Source organism: Ptychodera flava, chromosome 15 (genome assembly GCF_041260155.1).
Source record: "Ptychodera flava strain L36383 chromosome 15, AS_Pfla_20210202, whole genome shotgun sequence".
NCBI classification, from domain to species: Eukaryota; Metazoa; Hemichordata; class Enteropneusta; family Ptychoderidae; genus Ptychodera; species Ptychodera flava.
In genome coordinates, this window is record NC_091942.1 from 8846736 (window position 1) to 8858941 (window position 12206).

The 12206-nt window shown below is 38.5% G+C and overlaps 2 protein-coding genes across 2 annotated transcripts in view; both read left to right on the forward strand.

Annotated features, from left to right (window-relative positions):
* Positions 1-1701, forward strand: part of LOC139152237 (neurogenic locus notch homolog protein 1-like) — a 191826-nt gene extending 190125 nt beyond the window's left edge. The window contains exon 53 of the mRNA XM_070725378.1: positions 89-1701. Within this exon, the coding sequence (XP_070581479.1) occupies positions 89-255 (167 nt within the window). The 3' untranslated portion in view covers positions 256-1701. The remainder of the gene's footprint in view (positions 1-88) is intronic.
* Positions 1702-8194: 6493 nt separating this feature from the next.
* LOC139152238 (protein eyes shut homolog) overlaps positions 8195-12206 on the forward strand; it is a 37270-nt gene continuing 33258 nt past the window's right edge. Inside the window, exons 1-2 of the mRNA XM_070725380.1 lie at positions 8195-8261; positions 10866-10988. Of these exons, the coding sequence (XP_070581481.1) occupies positions 8195-8261; positions 10866-10988 (190 nt within the window). The remainder of the gene's footprint in view (positions 8262-10865; positions 10989-12206) is intronic.

Genomic DNA, 12206 nt, shown 5'->3' on the forward strand with positions numbered 1-12206 from the left:
TCTCTCTCTCTCTCTCTCCTCTCTCTCTCTCTCTCCTCTCTCTCTCTCTCTCTCTCTCTCTCTCTCTCTCTCTCTCTCTCTCTCTCAGACATTGCCCTCCAAGGCGCTATCCCAACGCAGGCGACTATTCTTGAACCATGGTGGATCGGCATTATTTCAGCAATAGCTGTACTCCTTATCGTATTCATAATCATCATTATATGTTCACGAAGACGAAAGAACAATCAGCAAAACCTTCTTCATGATGAAAATTAATTTTCAAAAAGATGTAAAAATCCTGTAGGAGATTAAACAAAGCAAAATCAAGTGAAATCATATCAATACTCAACACCCGAAGTCAGACCCCAAAGATCCTTGGAATCAGAGTGTGATTTCAATGCTCAAAAAAGCTAAATCTGTGAAAAAAACACAATGGTAACTTTGTGATTATTATACATAATGTCCTTAAGTCATTATAAGTGTTTGTATCCAAAATTAGAATTGCAAAGTATGTACTATTTTTAAATATTACATCTTAATCTGAGTACTGTCTAGTTTTCCCTTTTACACTTGTATATCCGCAGTGTGATTCCCACATGGCATTGGGATATTCATTTTCTGTAATTTGTAGAACTGGGGAAGGTATATCTATTATGTATAAAAGAGTAAGCTTCAATTACAGGTTATGTATGAACATCTGTATGTATACTGTATTGTGGTATAGCCGGACGATTGTTTAGAATTTTACCCTTAAATTTAACTGTAACGGTCGACAATGAACTGACCTACAGTTACCCTCGACATGTGATTGATCGTGACCTTGATTATTGTTTCAACTGCTTAAGTCACTAACATGGACCGGACGCTACGTTAATTGCTACTTAATAACTGTACTCCGATGGGAGCGACCTTCCTATATACCTTTCACCATTCCGATTGTCAATTATAGACGCATAGCGAAAGACATTCCCTAATTCGACTAGACACTGAGATGTAGTTGCTTTGAGACCTTGACGTACTGACTTCAGTGAGAAGCCCAGTCTGTTTGACTGTGGTGGACTACGTCTGTTGTAGACAGCCGACCTTTCTAGATATTGTAACAATGTGCATGTAGAAGTGTCGAGATTAATAATGTACCACTCGCCTGTATGTACGTTATTACTGGACCCTTATACGCGCAACTTGGATAGCACCGCCAACCACAAACAGTATACGTACCGAATGATCACGAACCAAACTACCACTCAACCAAGCCACGTTACAGTATAATCAATATACATTGTGAAATCACCCATTTTCAAGGATTATATAATCAGAAGAATATAACATTAATGATCAATATTGCAAGATCAATGGTACCTAACGATTACATATTACAAAATCAATGTGTGTAATATGTCCAACTATAGCAGCGTGTCTGTTATAAAAGTATTACTTTTTTCATAAGACCCCGCTACATAAAAATGTTCTTACCCCTCTAATTCGACAATTGAAAACGTCATTAGTATGATGTACCTCCTTTCTTGTTATCGTAACACCTTAAATATTTCGGACACAATCTCTCGACAAATCAACATAATACCTCATAATAGCCGTGATTCTCTAATAAAGGAAACAGAACAAGATTAACTAAATAATTATCACATTGAAAGGTGAAATGTCAAAGATACTTATACTATTATACTTTCATACAATAAAATATAATTTCTAACAACATCAGAACATTCCGGATATTTGCTGTGTACTTCTTGTCGGTATTTTATGTCGTCTAATACATCAGCACAGGTGTGACTATGCCCTTTAGCAGAGAGAACTTCTTAAAGTCTACTTTGTTTTAGCGTACATGAATGTATGCTTGTAATGCGCTGCATTTTACAGGGGAATTTGGAATTTCGGGTATCTTGAATTTACACGTAACTAGCAGAATAATGTTCATAATTTACACCATGAATACAATTACTATGTTGCAAAATAAACTGTTGACATAGATTACAGAAAAGTTAAGCCTCATGCAATTGATAAGTATTATATTTCAATCCTGTAAAGTCGGCGCAAACACACTTTTTCTTTCACTTTCAACTTATTTTTGGCTGAAATGTGCACTACTAGATAGCTATTTTTTTGTTTTCCTTGTTTGCCGATCATTATTCAAAAATGCATAATTTCTTGAAAACAGTCACTCTAAGCTGTTATACACCTTCATCAGCTACGTAATCTGGTACCCAGACGGATATTTGTATTTGCTTGCGCCTAATATTTTTGGTTTCTCGAATGCTAATCTAAATAAAATGGATCGTACTGTTTCAATGTCGATAGCTGTTAAAGCGAGCCTGGCACTTGCTTGGTTAGTCTGACCTTAGTGTCTATTGTTTTTGAAGTCTCTTACACAAATCTAACACATACTGAAAAGTAAGGTGTTAAATTTTGTTAAGTCTACTGTTTGGACAAAAACCTTCTTGACTTTGAATGTACACTTAGACAAAAAATCAGAAGGGCAAATTAAGTCCTTTGTCGAGGACTTCTAGTCTCTGTATACAGTCAACAAAGGATTCATTTATTATCGCCGTGTTTTTTCAACGCTGCATTCAATTGCTCACACAAGCCACGAAAGGTATGATGATGTAAAGGGTTGTACTCAGTTACAATCGTTTCTTATTGTCATCTTGATCTTTTCAGGGGCTTTTTAGCAATGAACATCGAAAACCCTTATGGTAAACAATTAAAAGTTTACCTCAGAACTGTTTCCAAGAGATAACGGTGGAAATATACAGGTTCAGTTTCTCAGAAAAACATTTTATCAACACGGCATCACATGGTAGCATTTTAACGTTCCGGGTGACTTTGCTCAGTTGAAGAGAAACATAGCTGTCTCACGTTCCAGGATAATAATGAATCGTGAGCCCTGGAGAGGTACAGACGGACAGTAAACCTTATGAGGTAACATTTATTGGAAGACGAGTAACAGGTGATCTTGGAGTGATTGTATCAAGATATTAGAAGGTGATTGGAGTTTAAGGTGGCGTGTCAGACCTGCACTCCCAACTGTCCAAGGCAGCCAAACACACGAATGAATAGTATTAATTGTGTAGGATGAAATACCTCAGAACCGTGATTGTTTTGCAGTTAGCCCCTGTCATTGGCATCATACGCCCATCAGGCATATTTCGATCTCAAATTTTTTCAGATAAAGATTACGTAAATAAATGTTGTGCTAATAATCAGTAGATTTACAGTTAAACTGTTGAAGTCTGTTAAACAACTTGGTATCTATGAAGCTGCCTGTGGCCCCTGAGACGGGGTGCTGTGTTCCGAATTTGGTACAGGTGTATCCTGGAATGTTCATGTTACAGTGCACAAACTCTACGACTTTCTGTAAAATGTGGGGTTACATTTGTTGTCAAATACTTCGTCAAAGCTCGACATTTGTTGTAAAATGCTATGTCACAAATACTGTGGATCAAAAGGTGCAGTGGAGTCAAAAACGGGGGTATCAAGTCTACTTTTATCAACATTGCCTTGGATAAAAGTCTCCATACTGTGAAGAAAGGTTAGCAGAGGTCAAAATGCGATAAATACATGTATACCACTTAAATTGCAGTGCCCCTCCCCAGTCTGTCTCCCTGTAATTTAACTTTGATGCAAAGATGGTTTACATTAAGGTGGTATGCGCCTCGAAAGTAAAAGACTTAAACTTTGCTCAAGCTTTCCTTAAGAAATCTTTCAACCATTCTCTTTCAAAATTAAGAATTAAAATCGGGGCTCACCATGCAAATTTTGGTACTAGAGAGACAAATAACCCAAGATTTACCGGTATTTAAATTCAAAGTGGTCGCCATTCCTGTGTTAACTCTATGCAAAAAAAATAAATCTTTTACTTTGGATCTATCAACTGTGAGCGCTCGAGAATTATTGCGCTCTGCTGTAAGCTGTCAAGCTAAGTCCATGATGAAGAGAACGCAAAGAGCGCCCTCGAACGATCATCTACCAGTGTGTGTGGATGAATGCGTGATTTACATTTTATTGATTGTCGGTGAGAGCATTCGGCAGTGGATATATACAACATCATGCGGAACAGTGACAGAATTAATAATTTCGCTCAACAGTCTAATTACTTTACTCTCTATGACAATCATAAATAAACAGATTTTCCTAAGGTCGGAATAGCCGCTTCCGAATATACAAATTGGTTTTATAAAATCATTTACTGAACCCGTAAACGGTACTCGCCTTTCCGTAGAGTACCCTCGGGTGTATTGATTGATTGATTGATTGATTGATTGATTGGTTGGTTGGTTGGTTGGTCGGATGGTTGGTTAGTTGGTTGATTGGTTGGTTGGTTGGTCGGTTGGTTGGTTAACTTTGAAGAGTTAAAGTAATTTAAAGTAGTCATAATATTTTAGGTCTGTTGTTTTGCAAAATATACCTGCCGGAAAGTTTAGAAGTTTAGAAAAATGTGCATCTGCTATTCTCGCAAAACAAAATTCAAATCTTTGGAGGTAATTTTAAAAACACTTTCATATCCTTATGTTGACGAACAATCAAACTTTCTAATACTCTCGCTATATTTCGGTTTTTAATATAACATGTCTTGACAATTTACTCAATATGACGGTATTGTTCAACCCTCTATGTAAGCTCTCTCACAATGACAGGTCCTCGTTGGCGGTGAAATGTTGTCTTATCCTACTGTTTTACACACACCTTTCAGCAAGCTGGGGTAGAAAAAGTTTGTGACACGATGCTTAACTTGCTCCTTTAGCCTTACCTGACCTGAGGGCGGATGTTCATAACAAATATTTAATCAAATCCGTCCAGAACTGACTGTCATAGAAAATACAATACTGAAAGAATGCATACTGAGACGAAGGTAGCGATTTTTGATCGTCTTAGGCCATTAAAATCATGCGTTCTTTTGAACTTTTAGGCGGGATTTAAGGTCGGCAGATTTGAACAAAAGAGCAGGTCATGTTGCCGGAAACACTATTTCTTTCGCCTCGGCGCGCTGAAACATCAAAGTAGGTATTTCAACATAACCTGTATGAGTAATGTTATCGCGGTTTCAGTGAATCCAAATCCAGACAAAATTTGTTTCGGTGAAAACCCGATTAACGAATCATTTCAGCACATGGCGTTCAGTATGTCACCATAGAAACAGTTCAAGAAAGCGGAGAATCACGATCAGTTCAAATTACTCCGCGTAACTAGTATTAGACGTTTCTTTCGGACGCCCATATTTTAGCTGTGGGTGAGCTTCATTCCTTGCCAGCAATTTGAACCAGAAAAAAATAGAAAAACAGAAAGCTGTGTTTCTGAAAGGTGAGACCAAGTTACAGAAGCTTGCGTCAAACGTGTCGGGGTGCCGGAATACATGCCTAACCCGAAAATTAAATTGTGAAGTGAATTGCGCACAATACCTACACACGTCTGGAGATCTGTGAAAGTGGGAACTGGTCAATGCGGGATAAATAAACATAAGTGGGCGGTGCTGAGTCCTTATTATAACAAAGAGCACGATTACAGACACTGTAAACCCAGAGAGAAAACCTTGAAACGTGTAGACACTTTACACACTTGACGGTAAATGAGCGACATCAGTGCCTGAAATACCGTTTACTTAGGTAACAAGGTTCAAAGTCCGCGCATACCGTAAAACGCAGCGTGGGAAATCAGTATTCCGTTGCAGTTTTTGAAAAGGTTTGCTGTATTTATCGTCTTTGCGATGTACTAGTCTTTTATTAAGGTTGGAAGAATTCGATTTTGAGTCCGCAAATACATAGGTATATTACACTAGACTATCTTGATAAACCTATGAAAGAGATAAGACCATCAAATTTGTATTTATTGATTTCTTTTCTGTCCTAATGTAATTCTGAAAAAATAAAGAGAGGGTCGGTTACGAACTACAAGTGCACTATATACAGACATAAGATAGAGATAAGAAGAAAAGTGCAAATTATGAAAGATTAGTCACATTGGTTCATTGTTGAAGACAATAATAATGTTCGATAAAATGGAGACGCCAGTGTTCGGCACCACATCGCTGACCGTGACTCTCCCTCAAATCCAGAACGTGTCACATCTGCGCATGCACGTCATCGAATGAACACATCTGAGATATTTAAAGATCCGTCTGTCGAATGACTGAGATGTATTTATAAATTAAATGAGTACTCCTATCTTTGTTACGGAGGCCTGGCGAATGTATACGTACCACAAGTACCATGATATAAAAACTCTTTCACAATACCTCTATTATTTAACTTGTGTTCTTCAGGTGTTTTAACGACTTGACGGCAACGCCCAAAGCTGCGCGCAAAACCTTTCATTGTTAGGGTAGTATGCGCCTCGCAAGTGAAGGGCTTAAACTTTTGCTTTAATTTTTTCCTCAAAGAATATTTCAACCACTTTCTTTCAAACTCAAGAATAAAACCGGTGATCACCGTGCAAATTTTGGTACAAGAGAAACAAACTACCCAAGATTTACCGATATTTGTCATTCAAAATGGCCGCCATTCCTGTGTTAACTCTATGGAAAAAAATAAAATTTTTGATTTTCTAAAAACTAAGACGGTAAAAAAGTTTCTTACACCAAGAGCTTTAAAAAGAACCCCACAAGTGGCAGATCAGAAAAGAATTGTAAAAGTTTGTGAGTCTGAATATCTGTCCCCGAGGCGCATTCTACCTTTAAAACGTCATGATGATTTAAGGCCAAAAAAAGAAAGAAATGTTTCTGGTCAGGTCTTTCTTTAAAAAATGGTGCGGCGACGCGCATTTTTTTCCCCTCAAGGGAGGGAGGAGGGTCAGTTTTATAGTTTTATCAATATAGTCACATATATACTGTTCATGCAGTCACTGATCATGCCCCAAAGAATTTTCTCTTTCTCTTCAGCCATTTTGGTTTGCAGCCACGGCCGCCGGCCACAAACAGAAAAAAAAGGTGACGCGCTGTTGTTCAAGTGACGCGCGCGCTGACCAGAAACATTTCTTTTCTTTTTTGGCCTAAATAAAGGAAATCTTATTCTATGTGTTGTTTAAAATTGGCCATAAGCCCTCCGTAAACTTAATAACGCGATCGTCGTTGATCGTCCTGCCTGTTGTTCTTGTGAAATAAATCGCAGACATGAACGACCATAAAAATTAATGGGTTCATTGACATTTTGTCGAGCGTCGACGACGTCGGTCGCGTCCGACAAGTCGCGAAAACTTCCATGTGTGGCCAGTATGGTTATATGACCACAGCGAATGAGCCGTTCAATTTTGTTTTCATAATAACGCCGCGCTGTGGCTGATGCTACTACTGGAGGTATTCTTTGAAGGCACAGCCGTATTCATAGTACATAAGACATATCTATCATGGTTTGTTCGTGTATTTGGGTTTGAGACTTGTGGTATGTGCCCTTTTATTCCCTTGTATTATTTTGTGGGATTGAAATAAATGATTCATCCATTCCAATTCTGGACTCTCCTCAATAACTGGAACGCCAATTCAATGGGCTTGAATAAATACAGTCAGGGGTGTATAAGGTGGCAAGCAATGAATGTGTGGCCTTTGATGAACTCAGCAAGTTATGTTTATTCATTTGCAATTGCCATATACGGGCAAAGTGGGGCCTGTTTGGCTCTTCTACCTACCGTCATTACTAAGCCTATGTCCCATTGATTAAGGAAGAGTTTGCAAATGTGCTGTTAGTCAGGGCTTATATGTGTACTACTTATGATTTATGATTCTCATAATAGTATACCGAATCTAGTAAATGTAAATGTGATTGTAGTGTTACATATTAATAAATATGTTTCGCTATCCTGTACAACCAGGTTGAAAGATGCTTCTTGGAAGAGCCATGGGAGGTGCCTCAATTGCATGACGTATACGCCAGTCAACGTCGCGAAAGTGATTTTCATACAAGAAATTCAAGCTAACATTTTCTTTTGTTGTTGATTGTTTTCCAAAGGAAAGTTGAACATTGAGGGCCTATTAAAGAAGTCGGAGAGGCACTCCCTTCGATAGTAGAACAGAGACAGGGGAACAGAAACGATCGGCCAGCAGTGTCTACACTCAAAATCTGCAAATTTATACAGTATTTTTTATCATAAAAGTAACACTATGACTTTTCGGTGTTGATTCGATCACCTAATTTTTGAAATATTTACAGTAGTTTGAAGAGTATTTATAAATTTTTGCCAAAGGTTTCAAATTATTCCATATTTTTACATGATGAATTCATTCAGTTTGGTCGTCTTCATTTTGTCGGCGGCGGCAGTATTAGAAGTCCGGTCTCAAGGTAAGTGAAAATACGCATTTGACAAAGTTTCGATTTTTTTTTTGTTTTCCAGGGGCAATGATAAATGAACGTTATTTGATAATGCGGTTGTAGGATATCGTCGAAATAGTCAACAATTCGTATAAAAGGAGACTCGGTAGTGATTCTTAAAGAAACTGATACGTTGTTTGACATGATCATTGTAACTTCAAATTATATCGCCTCCCATCATCAATTGTACCAATGACCATGACATTTCTCAGTTTAAGTTCAAACTTCATCAAACCCTTCTTTGTTATTACTGTGCGTCGTCTAAGACTTTTAACGCTTTTAAATTTTTCAATAATAAAAAATATAATCTGAAAGTACGATTTTTTTACCAAACTGAAAGTCAGGGTGTAAGCGGTCGCTAAATCCAACGTTATATTCTCAATAACATTTTTGAACCGTATGTGTAACGATTCTCGGGGATAAATTTCATGATTTTGGTCCCAGAAAGCATTCCATCGAGGGATATGACAATTTCTTCAAGGTTTTTTCATTTAACAAGGGTCTTGAATTATATTTATCGAACCAAATGACGGCGTCTAAGCGGATGCGGCGACAACTTAGGTGATTAGAGCAATAAAGCCGGTGTGTCATTGACAAATCGCTGGGTACCTGCGGCCAAATTCCTCAATATAATACCGGCCTTTGAAGTTTTTAAATTTGAAAATAACTACGCAAAGGACGGGTATATGATAACCTCGATATTGATACCCCGTGAAACAAAACTTCGATATTGCCAAAACAACAACCAACTTCAAAAACACAACAGAATGGAACACTGGCAAGTCTAAAAAAGGCGACTGTCTGAACATGCAAACAGCCCAAGCCAAGGATGAATCAGCCAGTGGGGCGTAGCACGTATGTGCCCACAAGCACTCACTCATTCACAAGGACAGGTTCATTCATATTTAAAAGCACCATTATTAGTATTAGGCCATTCATTGTGCCTATCTCTTTAGCAGAGACATAAAACGCACCCATAAAAACGGGAAGAATAGTCAGTTTAAATTTGTTCATATACATGTACTGAGATCACGGAGGGTGCACGGCTCTTGTATCTGAAGTGGTGATTAACACAGTTGGGCAATACTCCCGGGTGAAGTAACTTTAAGTGGTCTGAGGCGCGCCTCTCAAAACATCGTCGAGGTCGCTATGTCTTACAAGTGAATTGCGAATAACTACACTGAAATTGGTTTGGCCTTTTTATCATACCGTTCAACTCGTTTGTGTGTGTTTTTGTTTGTGTTCTTTGTCTAGTCGCCTTGGAATTGATCGTGTTCTTTATAAATCCCTTTTTTCAGCTTCTGTGAAAGGGTTTACTGCCAAATGAGGCATGAGTGTTCCATTAGTTCGTTGTCACCATGGATTTGTCTCTTCCGTCCGTGCCAAACTGCTTCAGAATTACACGAGATGATCAACCACGTGAAAATGCTTCTTTTTGATTTCACTTTCACATTTTTCATTAAAGTATCACATTCAATGTTGCCTCACAAATATCAACATAATAACAAACCGTGTCTCCCCCTTTTCGTTCAGTGAGAGGAGGATTCGCGCCCACGCCATCCTCACATCGATTGCTGCGGGGCCTTGCAACTGGGCTTGAGGTATGCGACCGGAACAACCGATCTATTCATCGGATTCTTTGCTTTTGTTCAGTGAGAGTAGCGTTGACATGAAATGACCCGAAGGAATGTTGTCAATTCCGCGTTCACTTCAGAATTCTGGAAGTGTCACTCTACAGCTTAGCTGCTTTTACGGTCGTGTTACCTCTCAGACATGCATCGTAGGTAGACATGCTTAATGCCATATCTCCTTCAGTTTTTGGTTTTTAACCTGGTGATTCGCCTTCGGTAGCGCGGAATGTTAAAACTATGAACCATTTTCGTTGGCGTCAAAGCGTGTACAGTTCAAAAACATGCGTACTGTTTATACATTGAAAAACTCGACGGATGGAGATTAAAATAAAAAGAGCGTGACCACTTTGCTATTTTCACACGACGAACACAGGGAATAGATCACCACATGGGGAAAAACAGTCTGCTCGGAAGGTGTGGTTCGTTATTTGTTTTTAGACAGTGTTCAGACAGTCATGCCCGCCCTTTCGTGTACTTAAATGGATTTTTCAGCTACTCAATAACATTGTACACCATAAATGTACTGTACTTTATATCGAATATAATATATACAAAAACGTTATCATAGCACTCTTGATAACAATTTGCATGAAGTGAGGTAGTTAAATATGAGAACACTTTTATCTAGAAAACAAAACACTACACTCTATTGGAAGCATTCACGAAACATCTATTACGTTAAGTCTATATAAAAAAGTAAAAGTTCAACCTTACGACACTGGAAAAATTCTCAGACGTTCTAAACCATTAATTTAAGACATGATGTCCACCAGACTTCAATTAACAGTATCTTTGTTGTCAGAACGTACGGTATCCATCTTTACTGCTATAACTAACACTGAATTGAATATGTGTAGTCATGCACAAAAGAGAATATTTTAAATTAATTGAGAATTGATCGTATGAAGAGTTAAGTTTTGAAGACAGTTGTATTGTTTTTCAGGACAAGGTGCTTGTTTCAATGACCCATGCCAGAATGGAGGATCCTGCGTCAATCTGGACAACGGTCTCTTCCGATGCCACTGCCCGGAACAGTTCATGGGAAGCACGTGTGAACAATCATCAGGTAAGCTTGGGGTAGCTCGTAAATAACTTTCTCCCCACAAACCTATGTCCTGTTATGATAGCACTCTATAGGGGAAGGAAGATGGGAATATAGCTTTCACTACAAAAACGCTACTTAAAACAAAGCTTCCTTCGTCTTTTGAAGGCACTTCCAGGTGTTCCAGGTGTGATTGTAATAATTATAATGGATTGTGAGACACACAGGGTGGGTCTTCCTGAACGGTTTGCGATTGCGGGGAGATCCACTAAGGAAGTGCGCCTCCACCGTCTTTTTGATCTCATCACCGGCGTCATCACAATAGTGTCAGGACAATGACCTTCGATCTCGTGCGTACGTTCACCCCGGTGCCCTCTGCATCGATCAGTTTAAGTTCAGGGGTAGGACAAGTTGGCGCTATTTAACATAATACGATTTGGCAAAGTGGCCACAGGGTATAATCCTTGACATAGGTCACTCTCATAGGAAATGAAGCTTGCAATGAAGCTGAAAGTTCATCGTGTGCTTTAAGATAGTAAGATTCCAATTCCCCAATATCTGTGGGCTGCCAATAGGGTCATTTGACAACTGTCAACGAGACGTTTAGATCCAAGGACCGGACCACAATTTTACGCAAATGAACGAACTAACAAATATATCTCCGGCTACTTTCGTACTCATTCCTACATTTTACTGTTATCATGTTCATGATACGGTGGGAGCAAAGCAGAGAGCCAATGTTCTTGCAAAGGGGTCATTCCGACTGAGATCGAATACAAAACAAGTATTCAACAAATTAAAACTCAATGGCAAAAAGTCTTGCAATTGCAAGCAAGACAATCACGCAGAATAATATGAGTATCAGACGGAATTAAGTATCCCTTGTTATATGCTCCAATTTTAAAGTTTCGAATAACTGACTCGTAAAAGTTTGTTCTTGATCACGTTAGAATGAACGTGAATTTCAAAGACACAATCACAACAGTAATCTCTCTGAGTTCTTACTGTCCTGATTTCGTTACTTTATTGTGCTTGACAACCGTGATAAACCTTGGAATTTCACAACAAATCAAATTCAATAATCCACTTAAGAAAACTCCCCATCCGAGAAATGAAGGAAATATTGGTTTCTTTTGTGAGTCGCGAATCGAAAATGTATTCATTTGCGGCTCAGAATACAAAGCCATTGAAAATCTTTGCCATACAAAGTTCTTTCATAATTGGTTAGTTGATTACACTTGA